This window comes from Erythrolamprus reginae, chromosome 1 (assembly GCF_031021105.1).
Source record: "Erythrolamprus reginae isolate rEryReg1 chromosome 1, rEryReg1.hap1, whole genome shotgun sequence".
NCBI classification, from domain to species: Eukaryota; Metazoa; Chordata; class Lepidosauria; order Squamata; family Dipsadidae; genus Erythrolamprus; species Erythrolamprus reginae.
The window spans coordinates 209,452,485-209,470,066 of record NC_091950.1 but is presented as its reverse complement, the minus strand read 5'-3'; the positions used below and the strand labels follow the sequence as shown (position 1 = coordinate 209,470,066).

Here is a 17,582-nt window from a genome sequence, read left to right as displayed (position 1 = left end):
CGGCCAAAGGAGCTTTGCAAGCAATATAAATAAATAAAAAATATCAAAAGTCATTGTAAACGCGTGTTCAACTACCGAGCCCCGCTCTCAACGAAGAACACGTTTCTCTTTCTCAATGTGCACCAGCCCTTTCCCTCCCTTCCCCCCGTGCGCGCGCGCGCGCGCATAATATGCCTTGGCCCCGCCCCGCGGGACAACGATAGGCCTGGCCCGCTCCGGTTAAAACGCTTCCCCCGCGCTTACTGGCCGTGCCTGACGTCTATCAGTCTCGTCTGTCAAAAGCAGTCGGGCTCTCTGTCACAGGCGAGAAGAGTAAGAACGGGTGCACTTCCTGCTGGTTGGCGGGCTTCGCATGGCTCGGAGCGTCTTCCTTGGCGCGTACTTGAGAGCAGCGCGTCTCTCTCTTTCTCTATTTACCTACTTACCTACTTACCTACCTACCTATCTACATACCTATATATATATCTATTTATATCTTCTTTGTCTAGATATTAATCTCAGACGGCAAGAAAGAGAGTCTCCGTCTGGATGGGCGTGTGAGGGGGATGGCTGTTGCTTTGTAATTCTCTGCGGCTGGAAAACTCCCTCATTGTCCAAGTTTAGCGCCTTCCTGCCCCTCCCCTGCCACCGCCGCTCTCCTACAGCCGCTCTCATGGACAACTACTTAGCCTTGGGGCTCCCCCGAGCCCCCCGATGAGTCTCCCGGAGAAACTTGCACCGCAGTGAAAAAGGGGAGTACGACTCCCGGGGCTCCTCTCTCGCCGCTCTTTTCTTTTTTTTTCTGGTCGAAGTGGCCTCCGCCAAGTTGAGATTCCGCTCGGGGGAGCGGGACCCGCCATGGCCCAAGGCTCGGGGAATCGAGAGCCTCCGTCTGTGATCGCTCCCAAGGGCGAGGAAGACGGGGAGATGTCTTCGGAGCCCGGAGCCTTGGAGATGTCCGCGGCGTCTCTAGGGAAGAGAAGGGAACGGAGGAGCGGAGTCTTGCTAGCCGGCGCTGGCAGCACCGGCACCGTCGCCGAGCGCTTTGCAAGCACCCTGGCAACCGACACAGACTCCGGGCTCCTGGAAGCGGCCCGGGCGACCCCCCGGAGGAGCAGCATCATCAAGGTACGTTCACATGGCTTTGCCTTGCATGGAGGGCGACGCGCCCAATGCTGCCAAAGGGAGAAGGATGTGGCGATCGGGCAGCCAGGAGATTCCCCCCCTGGGGCGCTTTCCGCTAACCGCGGCGATCGGGTCGCGGAGCCCCTCGGAGGGTGCCTTTCGCCTTGGAAACCAGCACCCGGGGAGTGCAGGAGGGCGGTGGGTGGGGAAGGAAGGAAGGAAGGAGCGTCGAACGGCGCAGCCGAGGCAGCGTGTGGTTTCTGCGGGAGCGGTGGGGTGCCACTCGCCGAGAAGGTCAAACTGAGGAGTTCATTTCAGGCCCCCTAGGTGTTGAGATTTAAGGAATGGGCGTTTGAAACGAGCCCGGCTTGAAAAGGCAGCGGCTCTTTTAAGTTTGCATTGGACAATTCAGCCTCGTTGAGGAGTTGCCTGTTCAGGGGAAGAAGAATCGGCGGTAATTTCATGTCGAAGAGAGAGGATGGGGTGGGGGGGAGGGAGAGAAGGAGAAACAATCCGAGGTGAACCTCTTCGCCCCTTCTGCCATGGCTTCTGAAAGAGAGAGGGAGAGGAGCACGGGCACCCTTCGCTTTGCTTCCAATAAAATGATAGGGGATTATATAAATACAGTATATATAAACCCAAGCCCACAAACTTATATCTAGGAACACCACTATGGCCACAACAAGCATTCTTCAGGATATTTATATATGTGTGTGTATGTACGTATGTATGTATATATAATATATATATAATCCCCTATCATTATATTATATATACACACATATATAAAGGAATCTGCCCATGGAGCAGTCCATCCCTTTCAGTACAACGGGTCTGCTTTCTTTCCAGGATTTCCCAGTTTAGGACTGCCTTCTCCAAACAATTTCATTCAAACGCCTTGGGTTTTTATTTTCCAGCATTTCTCATGACCCACATGGTGGTTTGGAGCAAGGGTCCTCAAACTTGGAAACTTTAAGAATTGTGGACTTCAATTCCCAGAATTCTCCAGCCAGCTATGTTAGCTGGAGAATTCTGGGAGTTGAAGTCCACAAGTCTTAAAGTTGCCAAGTTTGAGGACCCCTGGCACCTTGGAGGATTTGGGCGTCCTGGGATTGCAATCCCGCATGGCCTTCATCAGAATAACAGGGAGGGTAGTTTTTGGTTATTTTTAAAAAATTCCTAGGTCAGATCTTGAACGTGAGTGAGGTGTCATTACTCTCTAAATATGACAGTGTACGAGTTAATGGCTTTTTAACTGCTTTTTGTAAGACTAAAAAAGTAAATGGGTGTGAGAGAGGAGAATTCTGTGGAGTAAAAGTTTTAAGTTAGCTTTAAATTCTTGCCTTTATTTCTCTGTGGCATGCTTTAAACCTCTGGAGAGTATTACAGATTACAGATTCTGTCTAAGGAAACATCAGTTACTCCAACTTCTGCATTCATCCATTTGTACACTGTCTTAAAATATTAAGAACATCTGGTGCACACACTATGTATATATAAAACTTTCTTTAAAATCTTTTTTTTAAAAGCTAAAGGTATTTGGCATCCTTCAGTCTTGAAAGACCATGGTATCATGCTCTGGATTCCCCAGAGCGTGAAGCCTGGGCAGGTTAGTATGGAGGATAGACTGCTAACAGTATATTTAAGCTTAATTTATCATTACAGAAGCAAATTAATTCATATCAGAGTCTATAATAATTACTGGTGTTGCAGAAAAACTAAATGGGGACCAGTATGGGGATGATCAAGCACAAATACAGCGAACCACAGTAGTTAAAAAAAACAAAATAAATATACATGTGTGAAGGATTGTAGGTAATGAGGCAGAAATAGGCAGAAGTGAAACCATTTGTGTCCTTATGCAATAATCTGTATAGAAAAGCAAAATTCACCCATTTTTCATTAGTATTCATATGCAGTCAAACATCAGCTCTTTAGTGAAAGCAATTATCTCATGCAATCTGAAAAAGCTAAAATTAATATATGTGTTATTTACAACATTATTATTAAAGGTTTTATTGATTGAAATATATTGGAATATTTGTTTCACTGGAATCACTGAACTGGTTAGTGTTGACAGAAAATCACACCATTTGAAAAGGGGGAAATTAGCTGTTACAAATGCAGTTACAAAATAAAATCTTAAAAAAACAGTACATTATATAAATTATTTTTAAGACAAGTTTAGAAATGCTGGGAAATTTCCTTTAATCATTTACAACAGAATATTTAAAAAACTAATATTTTAAAAGATTTAATTATATTTGTTTATATCTATCCAGCTATCCACTCCCTCTGCTGTATAAAAATAGGGTGATTGTTTAGTAAGGATTTTATAAGGGTTATGTTTGTACCTCCTTGCCTTTTTTCTGAAAAATAATTTGAATCAAGGGATAGTGAATGAAATATTAGGGAGAATCTAAGTGGTCAAAGTTGCAGTCCTATACTTGAGAGCAGGAGTGATTGAATTCACCTTCGTTAATACCTAGCATAATGCATTGGACTGCAATGCATTTGGTGCACTGAAGAATAAGGTGCTGACCTTCTCCAACAGCCATATAGTATTTGTTAAGAATGTTGAGAGCTGAGTTTAAATACATCTGAAGAATATGCTTTGGAGACAGCTGAATGAATAGGGAGGAAGTTTTCACAAAATTATTTAGGAAAGTATCACTATTGTGTAGTTTGCTTGCTTGAGACATCTACTCATTTGTTTCCCTATATTTGCACCTAGCATTAAGTTAGAGTGATTTGATTTTGCTGTAATTTAGATCTCCGTTGAGCCCTGAAGTAGTTAAGAGGCCGTGGAGAATTTAGCATAGTAAGGATTTCACAACTATCACGAGGCCTGGTTCTGAAACACATTATTAATTATATCTCCTAAAGTGTTCTTTGAGAACCAGTAAAGATTGATGCATTTCTAAAACCATTGAATTTTGATTGAGATAGCCCAATACTCCCCTACTAGCCAATGTAATAGCTGTTATTGATCAGTCAAATATTGATCTTTCTGTTCTGTTAGACTCTTACACATGTAAGCATCCTTCAGATAGCATGGGTTAAGCCAATTAGAAGTTAAAGGCCAGGCCCAGTGCCTTGAGCTGAATGTAAATTCTGCAGCATAATGTAAATACTTTGTACAGAATAGGTGCAATACAGTATAAATTAGCCTAGCTCCTTAAGCATGGACCTCCCACATGCAAATGCAGCACACATGTACGTGTTTGCCCAAGTGGGGATGAGTGTGCATATATGTGCTAGCTTGCCACTTCTGTGGCCTGGTTCCAAACAGCCTGGAGATAGGCTGTGGCCCAGGGTTGGAGACCCCTGTTGTAAGGGGTCCAGTCTCTGTATCAGTGAGATTGATAGAGAAGAATGGGAAGTTATGTTGCAGGGGAACTGACTACACTACAGCATTGTCCAACAGAGAAGTATCTCAGTGTGACACTTGACAGGATGCCCTCTTTTAAACAGTGTTGTCTGAACACTAAGGCTAAGATCAGCTCAAGGAACAGTATCATCAGGAAATTGATAGACTACACACAGGGAGCTCAACCATCTATGTTGCATACCTCAGCTTTGGCCTTGAACATCTCTGCAGCTCCAGTGTGGGGTGCATATGAGAAACAAATTGGTATCACCATCAATGAAGCAGCTCACGTAAATGACAGGAGGTCTCAAACCTAAACCAACTGAGTAAATATATCTTCTCTTTGGCATTGCCCTACCTAAGATCTGGAGAGAAGTAGCAGCAGATGCCAAAAGAACTAAGCAAGAGAATGAGCCTCGACATCCTCTGAACAGACATAAGCCCAAGCCCACAGACTCAGATCTAGGAACACCATTATGGCAACAACAAGCATTCTTGAGGATATTCAAGAATGAAATCGAATCAAAAGATGGAGGAATGAGACCATTGAGCAAGGAGTAACATTAAAGGAGGATTTGGCTGAGGGATCTGACCTCCCTTATACTACTTGAAAGTTGGACTCAGCAGTGGGTTGCTCCCAGTTTGGCCCGGCTCTAAGAACCGATGGCGCTACTTGTGGGATGCTCCACCCACCTGCCCATGAAACTTCTGCACACGTGCAGAAGCATTGCACCTGAACCGATAGTAAAGGGTTTTAGAACCCACTACTAGTTGGAATGCTGAAGTGTAAAACCAATATGCTGAAATGGAGGCTCTTAGTAGGTAACAATACTCTGTGTGAATGTGGAGAGATGCAGAACCTGGCCTATCTGCTGGTATGTCAGCTACTACCAAAACCATGTACCTATAATGATTTATTTTGGCCCAAAAAGTGTCATGAAGTGGTTTCATTCTGGCAATTTAAAATTTTATCTAAACATGGAAGAAGAAGTGAGACGAGTGTCATAAAAATCTATCCATTAAATAATGTTAAGAAAAGATTCCTATATGATATTAGGAGTCAATCTGTTATTCTATATCTGAGGTAAAAGATGGTGGTGAAGCTAATGTTATAGATGGAATAGTTATGGCTTTTGGATGCCTATTCATTTCCTACTTCAGTGTAATTTACATTCTTTTTGGAAACTAGCTAGTTTCTTTGATGTGGGTTGAAATGTGATGTAGTCAAAGTTTAAATGAATTACTTAGTCCAATTAAAATTTTTAGAATTAGTCCATTCTGATCTTCATAACTAATCAATTCTGCATGGTTTGAATAACATTTTTTCCATTCTATGAACAACGCAATACACTTTAAATCTGTTTCTTCTGAATGTATCGTGAACACCTTTTTTCAAAACCCTTTTCTTTCCAGTGTAGTTCCAAATAAAATAAAGGCTCAAATCATGGTTGCAAAACAATAAGGCGTGCTGTATTAAAAGAAATGCAGTGCACTTATGAGTTACTTGGTAGTGTTCGTAACTTCAGTTACTCACCTACATGGTTTTTTATTAACTATTTTTCCTCTCTTTCTTCTATCTTCACAACATTTAAACCTCAAATTTGCTTGAAACAGTTCAGCACTATTAAGTTTAAGTTTAAAGCATCGATATAGCTATTTTAAAAAAATACATTTAGCGTGACAGAAATGTTTGTGACTAGACATACTTGTAGTATTTTTTAAACCCAAGACAGTTTCCTGTTCTCTAGTTCGCCTTGATGTTATTTTCACATATTTATAGAATTAAAAATAGGTTCCAGCTCTGAGGTTGTGTTCTGGGAATATAAAGCATGAGGACTCTCTGGCTGCAAGTTTTTGACAGAAAGAAAGAGGTTGTGCATTTCTGAATTTAATATGCTATTACTCCCAATTTAGAGTTGACATTATAAACTTAATAGAGTGGCACATTCATGTGCCAGAATATAATATATTGTATATCAAATAATCAATGTGGCTTAGTTGCCACAGTGTCAGTTTGATCCAAATGCAAAAACTGCCAATCTGGGACTAGAATTGTACTTTTATTTCACCATGATGCAATGGGTTTGTGAGAATTTCTCAAAATGAACCAATTAACTTCTGCCTTGGAGGAGTCCAAATAGAGTTTTGCATTATTTCTTTTGGAGATATAGGGCAAAGGGTCGCACCTTATCAAAATTTCCTTCTAACTCCTGAGGTTCACACCTTTATCCTTCCCAGTAAGTTTGAGGGAGAGGTAGTTTTGCCCCTCTCCTGTGTGTGGGAAAAAAGGTGAAAAAAGAACAAGAATAGATGGAGCAAAACACAAACTGAAATGTTATATTCTATACAGTCCCATTGGTAAACTAGAGAAAGTCCTGGTCATGTCAGAAAGTTTACACAGCATCAAGGACAGAACATTTGGGGTAGAGCAAGTCTGCATTTATGAAGTTTGGGAAGCATTGTAGATAATTGACTAAGGTTACAGCTAGAGAACCTTCAAAATTGGATTGAAATACAATAGTCATGTACTTTACTGAATGAGCTTGATTTCTCAATGAAGATGCCTAACAAGACTGTTGTATGCAATCTATCTTTTTCAACCTAGGAGATCTCATAACGATGGCTGGGGAATTTAGGGATTCAAAGTCAAACAAGATTGGAGGGCACTTGAAAATATTGTCATACAGTACGCAATGTTAACATGTATGTCTGGATTTTTTTTTCTTTTTCCACATAGTTTCCCCCTCTGAAATATACTGTTGAATTTGAAACAACTTTATATTGCAGGAAAAAGGATATTGATAAAAAGTACCAAAATAAAAAAACTGCCCTAGATAAAATCACTGTTTTTTCTTTTAAATTGTGATTTTATGAATCCTTATGCTTTCCACTAATTGACAAAAATATAATGGAATATTTCCATATAAAATTCATATTTAAATTACAAAGCTTTTCAAACTTATTTGAGAGTGCTTAAGTGGGCTTTTATACATGAAATTATTCCTATGTATTGAAGTTCTAAAAAGGTATAATTTCACCCTGATATATAAAAATTATACAATTCACATGCGTTATATCCATATGAGGAAAAAATGGATGAAAGTATCAGTGGAGGGTTTTTTATTTTGTTTTTGCTTCATCTTAAAATGCTTTTTTAAAGTCCAATATAGGAAAATCCTCTCTAAGCTAAATAAAATAACTGTATGTCCTAGCAGAACAATGCTTTTTCTCTGTAACACTCACTGCATGATTAATAGTCATGCTGATTTCATTTGGAAGACAAATCTATGGGCTACTTTGAGTTTGATTTAGAAATAAGTGCATGCATTTTTTAATCTTGTACTTTGTTTATATGGTCTTATTTCAGTTTTTAAACTGATGTTGAAGCCAAGTATAGCTTGCCCTGTCCAAACTGTTTTCTGGATGTATCAAACTGTGAAATATCTAGCCTGGGGTTGAGAAAGGCTAACTTAAATTTCTTCTATTTTAATCCTGACTTATGCTTGATCTGTTAGAATCATTAGAATCTTCACTGAAATAGTGCCTGGCCAAATGACATATTGATTTTTTTTTACAGCAGATTGTAAACTAATAAAAAAATACTATAAAAATGCCATTTTGGGGGCTATACTAAAGTGCATTGCAGGAAAGAGTTGAGTGCATTCCTTGAAGAAGAAGCTCTGTTCATAAATTCTAAACATGTCAAGGAATAGGTTCTACCCTCATCTGGTCTGCTTCTTTTTGTCGATTTGTCATCTTTCTACCTGAAAGATACTCTTTTTCTTTCTTTGAATATATTTTGTTCCATAGTAGATTTAGAATAGAATAACAGAGTTGGAAGGGACTTTGGAGATCTTGTGATCCAACTCCCTGCTTAGGCAAGAAACCCTACACCATTTCAGATAAATAGTTATGCAATCTCTTCTTAAAAACCTCCAGTGTTGCAGCAGTTACAACTTCTGGAGACATGTTATTCCATTAATTTATTTATTTATAAAAGTTATATGGCTGCCCATCCCATACAAGATGACTCTGGGTAGTGTACAATAAAACTTTTTTTTTAAAAAAAAAACACCAATTAAACACGATGCAAGCCACTACATGGGCTTTCTGTTGGCAGAGGATCCCCAGGCTTGCTGGAAAAGCTTCTTTTTAAAGGATTTATAAAAGGTCATATTGTCCAGCACCAGCATCATCTCAATGGGGGCGGGGTTTGACTGATGCTGATATTGTATGGTGATGCCTTCCAGCTAATATTGATTCCATATGCTATACCTGGATGTGTAACTTGCTTCATGGTATTTTGAAATATACAGGGATAAGCAGTGCTGATGAACTCAGTAAGTTTATACACAAATGTTTAATATTCAGATATGAATTTTTAAATTTAAATTAAGTTCTTCTCTTTTCCATCCCATATCAGCAATACTCCAGACAAACAGCATTTTACTGTATTCCCTACTCTGTGGATGCATGGCCCTATTTAACAACTAGAACACTGAGAATTAAAGAGAAAAAGGATCTTCACACTTCTGGGTCTGATTCTTATTTGTCATGTTGTTAATTAAGTGAGCATCTATATGTAAGAGACAGGAAACTTTGTATGTCTTTCTCTTTCTCTCTCTGGCTTCAGATTTTATCAACTTTCCTCTTTTCAAAATGCAGTTAAGATAGTAATGAAACTTTTCTGACATCTAAAGAAGTACAACTTTGACTTCAGATAGATTGAATATCTGTTAAGAGTCATAGATAGTGGCTTAAGTCTTAATTCTCTATTCATGACAGCTATAGTCTTTTGGTTTTCAGCACTTGTTTTAAAATAGGAAGCTGTGATGTAATTATGCAATATTCTTTCAGTTTTGCTGAAGTTTGGGAACATATCCCTTAACAAGGGTTTCTGCTGAATTCAATGTTTCTAATTTTTTTTTCTAAATCTGTGTCAGCAATATTAAATAGTACTTCATCTTTACAAAGAGAAATTTAATAAATTATTATAATTTTAGACTTATTTTATTACAGAGCTTTTCATTTACTTCAATCCTCAATGAAATTGTATTGGGACAATCCTTAATTGAAATTCTAGAGGAAAAAAAGCATAGGACACCCCCCCTCCCCCGACCTCTCAGGATACCATTGGGAAGAAATGTCACAAAATAGATTAATTCATTACAATGAGGAATTTTCCACAGAAAAGTAGATGTCCACTTTTATCTACAAATTCTGCAGTTTATAAATCATTGCCATCATTTCCAATCCAGATCATCATCACCAATGTGATGATTTTTCCTATGGTTTTCAAATGGATACAGTTTGCATATACCACCCATACTACAGCACTAAATTCTCCCATAGTTCCCATCTTTCTTGGCACCTCTGTTGCAATTTCAAAGATGAACGAAATTAAAATTTGCCAAAAGAAGCAAAGAGTCCAGGGGTTCCCTTTCCCTTCTCTTTCTTTCATTTCATAGCTGGTTGCCAGATGTTTTTGTGTAAAATTCAGGAATTTGTGATATATGCTGTTATATTAAAATAGGAACAATCCTCACTTAGAGTGCAAGCTTTTATCTCCAATATATCCCTCCCTAATTACTGAGCTCACTGGCTACATGGAAGAAAGATTGGTGTAGAGAATATAAAATGCCAGTTTTCCCCTAAGAAAAGAATAAAGCAAACCAAAGGTTAGAGCTGCAGCAGTGCAGGAAAGAGATATACAGTAATATCAAAGATTTTAAAAAGAAGACTAAATCCACTTTAAATCTTTATCCTAATACTGTAACATCTGGTTCACAAATGTGGCACATAATACACATCACAGCCCATTTACCTGATATGACTTTTTAATTTCAATGTCTTACACTTTCCCAAGTAATTGTTCTGATCATTTTCTCCTGCAATTATTACTTCTCTATGCTACTGAATGACATGGGTATGGAATCGGTATATTGACTGCAGAACAGCAGAATGTTTGCTCAAAAATTATTTGTTCAAAAAAAGAGGAGGAAATTAAAAAAAGAAGGAAAGGCACCCCCTCCCGCCCCATGATTGAGTTTTCATGCCTCATTAAACTGAAATGTGATTTGTTTACTTTTGGCTTTATTTGTCAAATTAATTCAGTCATTTTTATTTATGGCTTAATTTTATGTAGGGACTGAGCCATTGTATTTTATTCAGAAAACCAGGATTTAAATATAATAAGGAGATCCAGCATTACTTTTTGTTGTGGTTCCATCTGAGGCCCCTCAGGGAACGGCTGATCTTCTGTCGGTTTCCAGCTCAGAGGGAGAGGCTGAGGAACAGGAGGTGCAGACAGACGAGGAGGAGGAATCCCAGGCTGAAGAAGAGGGAGGACAGCCAGAGTCCCACCAGGGGGAGCTCTCCCCAGCAAGCAGCCTGGATTCCTTAGAGGAAAATGCACAAGCCATAATTGATCTGCGACAAAGAAGAGCTACTCAGAGAAGAAATCAATTGGCTAAGTACTTTCAGCATTAAAGAGGCAACAGCTGGGTTTGGGTGTGGTGCTCTTGGGAAAGGCTAAAAGGCAGACCCACCCTTCCTGGCTTGTGGAGTTTTATCTTTGAGAGTTGTGGGACTTGGCTGTGAACTTTGGCGTCTTGGAATCCTGGTTTGTGCCTTTGACTATTGAAACCTTGGGGGGGGGGGGGGGTGCCAGCAAGAAGCTTGCTGTATTGTCTGGACATCAGGACTAAAGTATTATAGCCTGTCTGTTGGGAAGAACAGGTTTTCCTCTGTGTTTATTTTTTCCAGCTATAAAATACTTTTGGCTTTTACCAGAGTGTCTGGCTGTTTTTTCCAGTTGGTGTTGAGGTCTGGGGGAACCCAGACAGAACACTTTTTATCCAGCAACATATCAGAGGTCTTAAAATGTTACATTTAGAAAGGACAATCAGAATTTCAAGGAGGCCAGGTAATATTTTGAGCTTACTAAGGCTGAGTAGATGGATGGGCAAGAAATATATGTATGTATGTACAGTATGTATGTGTGTGTGCGCGCGCTCATGCACGCACGCACCCGCGCACACACACACACACACGATTTATATATTGCTGTCACTTCAGCAGCCTGAAGTACTTTATATTGCATTCTCTTCTCCTTTAGTTTTCCCACAACAAATATATCAGGTTTGTTGAATGGAAAGAGAAGGGCTGTTCCAAAACTGCTCAGTGAGCTTCTACGGCCTTGAATCTCCCTGATGCTGGACCAACGCTTTCAGTACTACATTGCTGTATATGCTGCCCACAACTGTAGATGAGATGGACAGTTTACAAGCCTTCAGAGAAGGGCGGCATACAAATCTTGTAAATGAATGACTTAATTAATTCATTAGTAATAATAAATACTATTTTGAGTAAGTATTTTACATAGGGAATTACACTTCTATAAGCAGCGTGATTTATTCTTAAATCCATACCGTATTACTGCACATCTGCACAGGCATACATGTAAGTTGTTAAACTTTCCTTAAAACAATAAGCTTACACAGTAAGATCTCCCTTTTCTGCAGGAGCAATGCTATTGAGATGGTTTGTGTAATACTGTACATTGCACTATAAACACAGATGGTAACATGCACTGTATATGACTTTAAACACCTCCTTTCATATGACAGTTCTATCCACTAAAGAATTCCAGCAATTTACGTATAGATCTGATATATATTCATTACTGCAGAAATCCAAAAAATGATGCCCCTGGGTCCCACTGTTCTCCCAGGGGTGTTCTTCGACATTATTCAGGATCTCTGACCTATTTCACTTTTTGTTTAGAATGTTGTTTTGGCATAGATTGGATATGGCAAACTAATTCTGAAGTTTTGAGGTAAATTGGATTCACAGAGTACCTTGGTTTGTTTAAAAGCTGCTGTGAGAACTGTTGTGCACGTATCCTCTATTTTCAGAGCATTGTAGCTCAGTGGCAGAAAATGTGCTTTCGAGGCAGAAAACACTATTTTCAATCCCTGGCATCTCCAAGGAAGTCCTGTCTGAACACTTGTAACGCCTCTGTGGAGCATGGACGATACCGAATTAAGCACACCATTGGTCTGACTTAGTATAAATATGTTTTATATTTATATTTATTTATCTTGATATTTACCTTTTGTCCAAATTAAGCAATTCGAAAGCATAAGAAATTAAGATGTGATACAGCCTCCTAAATTCAAATGATTAAAATTAATCTTGAAATTAAAATTATAACTCTAAATACAAGAACACCAATTTCCAAAAATTGTAATTTTTTTTCTAAACTGGTTTACTAAAGATAAAAATATCCTAGATCCAAGGAAGCTGAAAGTAGTCCAGAACAATTTCCTAAGGAAGAATGTTGGCCATTTTTTGGGTGTTCTGCTGCTCATTTAAGGAGGAAGTTAGGCTTACTTTCCTTCTCTGTTGTTGTGGTTGGCTCTGGCCCAGCTCCTGCCCCAAGGAATGTGGAGGTGGATGCAGGGGAAACATCAACATGTCATAGGCCTGTTTTATTGCCGACAGAGTCAGGTAGTGCAGTTTCCTCTGACGAAGAAGAAGGTGGGGGAGACTTGGAAGAGGGGGGCTTGGCACACAGCCCAGGAAGCCAATCACCATTATCTTGGGTTGATTTGGATAAGGAAGTGTTAGACCCACGCATGCGCAGAATTATGCATCAAAGAGACCAATTGAAGAAATATTACAGGAGATAAGAGAGGCCACCTGTGTTTGGGTGGGGCTCCAGTAATTAGAGCTGCTGATATAAATAGCAGCGTGCTGGCTTGGCTATTGTGGAAGATTATCTAATCGTTGTTTCTTCAGGACCGTGCCTTACTGTTTCCGGACTTTGTTGATTTTTCACAACTTTGAAACCAAAGCAGAGCAAAGTGTGGGGGTCTCACTTCGTGGAAGAAGGAGGGCTGTGACGTTCCTTCACAGCTGCTAGCTAAGTACTTAAGGACTGATTAAGGGGATTGTACAGACTACCAGGTTGTTTTGGGACCAGTGCTCTTTGCAATACAAAAAGGGTGCTTTGTTTCTTTTGAATTTTTATGATAAAGAACATTATTTTTGAACTTTCAAGTGTGTATGTGTCTGAAACTTGTACCCTTGAATTTTCGGGAGACTCATACCATAGAGTCCGGCAGAACATCTGTTAAGGTCCATTTTTCATTTCCAAGGTATTTTACCTCACTTAGTTCACTTTTGTTATGTGAAGTATGAGAATACATATATGTCTCATGAACTACAACTGTATTCCCCATTTCTTCACAAGAAAGCATTTGAGATTGTCTTCTTCAATTGGATGCCAGTAGAGACATCACTATGGCCCAGTAATCAAATATATCATTATAAGAAAGAGAACTGCCTCCACCAGTATTTGCTTAATATCATCATACTCCCTTAAGGAAGGCGTTTACATTTTTCTACTTATATGCTATATATTTAAATTTTAGCATATCTCAGAGGAGATTTTGCAAATGTCCATTGAATCAAAGCCTTTGCCCCTGTGTGGGAAAGGTCATTGTTCATTAGTGCCCTATCTAGGATGAAATTGGGATGAACACATTGATGATTGACAAACTTGAGAGGTCAGTCCAGGTCAATTGCAACTTATAACTGTTTAGTGACTGTTCAAAGTTACAACAGCACAGAAAAAAAGTGATTTATGACCGTTTTTCATACCTACGACTGTTGCAGCATTTCAATAGTCACGTGATTAAAATTCAGATGCTTGGCAACTAACTCATAGTTATGATGGCTGCAAGGTCCCAGGGTCATGTGGTCATTTTTTGCAACATCCTGACAATCAAAGTCAATGGGGAAATGAGATTCACTTAACAACTGTGTTATTAATGTAACAACTGTGGCAGGAAAGGTTGTAAAATGGACAAAATTAACAACTGTCTTGCTTAGCAACCAAAAATTTAGGCTCAGTGGTAAGTTGAGGATTAGCTGTATATGAGGATTGAATGGTCTTCTTGTGGATCTGATTCCATTTATTAAGTCACTATTTCTGCTGTGCTCTCTTTGAACTCAGAAATTATTTTTAGATTAAATTGTAGTAGTGGTTGATTTCAAGTGGTTGCAGGGAGGGTTTCCAAGCCTTCCTCTTCCCCATTTGCTCTATATATGTCCTGTAGTTTGCAGGGAGGGTTTCTAAGGGTTTGCAAACTAGAGGACACATAGAAGGCACAAGGAAAAAGCACAAGAATGAAGAACGGAGTGGGATTCTTAAGGAGGGGATGTAATTTTGTTTGAGAATCACTGAACCAGAAAAGATTCTATGAAGTAGATACTTTTTTTTTGATAAAGACAGGGAAACTGCGCTCATTTGTTATTTCAATTTCTGCCTTATTTCTAATCCAATTAAAATATAAATCTCCTTGTCCTTCTCCTAAAAACACTGCTTCCAGACACAGGAGCAGGCAGAGTGGAAGGGAATTAAAGGGAATGAATCCTCTGATTGGCTGACAGCAAAATGTCCCCTGGGTCCAAAAGGCCAGGATGAAAGTGCTTTTGAGCTCGTTCTGCGAAAGGGCCAGGGAGAAAAGGCAGCGCCGAATGGCTGGGGGCTGGAAGGCTGGGGATGAAACAGGCGCAGGAGGAGGCAAACAGTCCTAGAACCCTGTCTTGCCAACCTGGAGCCAATCTGCTTTGCTGTGTTCCATCCAGACTGTAGGTATTTCTATAGGTCTTACATAAGAACAATGACATGGGCTGGAATCTCCATTTTGCTTATACACATTTCATAGTTTCATACGATTGACTCAGTCCAAGTCTTTCTGCAATCAGTGAAACACATACTAATTTCTCGGTTGCTTTTCAGGGTGAGATGAATGACACATAAAGTCATTAAACTTACAAACAAACAAACACTATTCATCAGTGTCATAGCATCCCCTTTTTTCAGCAAAGTATTTGGCAGGATAACTTGACCACTTCGAAATAAAATCAGTTCCATTTCATTTGGGTTTCATCTGAGATATTACAATGAAATGTGAACTCCGTTGGAAGATGATAATCCTGATGATATTAGTTAGCTGCTTTTGATATATTTAAATCATAGTATCTTGCTGTGCTGATTGTATGGGCTAAGGTGATCAGATAATTTCAAACATGGGGAGATTTTAAAAAAATGTATTCAGAAACTTTACTTGATCTTATGGCAGTATTTATTTATTTATTTATTTATTTATTTATTTATTTATTTATTTATTTATTCCAATACACAATGAGGGTTTTAGTGGGTATACACATAATAAAATACATGATGAAGGTTATGGAAGATATATTCATAGTAAAATATATCTAAGAAAGAATAGAAGAGAAGATATAGGAATAGAACATATCAATGAAAGAATAGAAGAAGAGATATAGGAGTAGAAGAAAGGTATAGGAGATATAGGAGAGCAATAGGACAGGGGACAGAAGGCACTCTAGTGCACTTGTACTCGCCCCTTACTGACCTCTTAGGAATCTGGATAGGTCAACCGTGGATAATCTAAGGGCAAAGTGTTGGGGGTTTGGGGATGACACTATGGAGTCCGATAATGAGTTCCACGCTTCGACAACTTGGTTACTGAAGTCATATTTGTTACAGTCAAGTTTGGAGCAGTTAATATTAAGTTTAAATCTGTTGTGTGCTCTTGTGTTGTTGTGGTTGAAGCTGAAGTAGTCGCCGACAGGCAGGACGTTGCGGCATATGATCTTGTGGACAATACTTAGATCTTGTTTAAGGCATCTTAGTTCTAAGCTTTCTAGGCCCAGGATTGAAAGTCTAGTCTTGTAGGGTATTCTGTTTCAAATGGAGGAGTGAAGGGCTCTTCTGGTGAAGTATCTTTGGACATTTTCAAGGGTGTTAATGTCTGAGATGCGATATGGGTTCCAAACAGATGAGCTGTATTCGAGGATGGGTCTGGCAAAAGTTTTGTAAGCTCTGGTAAGTAGTTTTGCTCTATCAAGGTTTCATCTTGTTCCCAGTGTTTTTTAATATCTTCATCAAACAGTTGAGATCATTGTGGAGCAAATTGTCTTCAATGTGCCAATAAGATACTGTATTTTTTGGTGTATAAGATGATGTATATATATATTTGGTGTATATATGATGTTCCCAGCTCTTCCCACCTTGCAAGCTCTTTCACTGTTACTCTCTGCAAAGAAGAATGTTTTCTAAGCCCTAAGTCTTTGCAGGGTTTTTTCCATTGCTCTACTTGCTCAGACTATTTCTTTCCAGGTGCTAATGATGTTCCCAGCTCTTACTGGCTTGCAAGCTCATTCATTGTTACTCTCTCAGAATAATTTTTTTAAGCCCTTAACCAGGGGATAAAATAATGTGCTGAAGCTGACCAGACTAAGGACATTAGACAGATGAATACTTGGTAAGCAGATTCTTTTCCCTATTTTCCTCCCCAAAAACTAAGGTGTGTCTTATATTCCGGTGTGTTTTATATTCTGAAAAATACGGTAATTTATTTTCCCTAACTATTTGAACTCTGTGAAACTTTGTAGATACTGAGAAATATTCAGTTGAAATTAGTTCTAGATAAGACAAAAGTTAGAAGATTCCTATCTGTCACGAATGAAGGCAACATGCATGAGAGAGAAAGGAAGAAAGAAGGTGCAGGATCAACTCTATGACATATCCTACCATACATCAAAAACATTTGGGAAGCAGTAGAACCTAGTTTCTTAGATCTGCAAATGGGCATCATGCTCCACCCAGAGGCTATCGTACAAGGACAACTCATGCATTGTAAAGACTGCTTGGAGGTGGGAGATACTTCTAATGTAATCTACCAGATCCCCTGCAAAGTTTACCCCTGTGACTATGTAGGACAGATGGGGAAGAAGCTAATCATCACAATATAAGAAGCGAGCGGTCAAATGAAGAGACCCAAACTCATTGGAAACCTCATATTGCAATGAACAAGGACATACATTCAGTTTTGCAGCTGCTAAGGTTGTTGGCTGAGCAGCGATAAAAATAGCCAGGGAAATGATTAAAGCCTGGGAAACAGGCCCCTTGTCAGTGAACTGGAGTGCTGATTTATCTCCAGCTTGTCAAGTACTGTATTATTTGGACTATAAAACACACCAGCGTATAAGATGCACTAAGATTTTGAAG

At 39.3% G+C, this 17,582-nt stretch overlaps 1 protein-coding gene across 1 annotated transcript in view; it reads left to right on the top strand.

Moving 5' to 3' along the window:
* Positions 1-248: 248 nt before the first annotated feature.
* Positions 249-17,582, top strand: part of PLCL1 (phospholipase C like 1 (inactive)) — a 213,032-nt gene continuing 195,698 nt past the window's right edge. Inside the window, exon 1 of the mRNA XM_070732099.1 lies at positions 249-1,107. Within this exon, the coding sequence (XP_070588200.1) occupies positions 838-1,107 (270 nt within the window). The 5' untranslated portion in view covers positions 249-837. The remainder of the gene's footprint in view (positions 1,108-17,582) is intronic.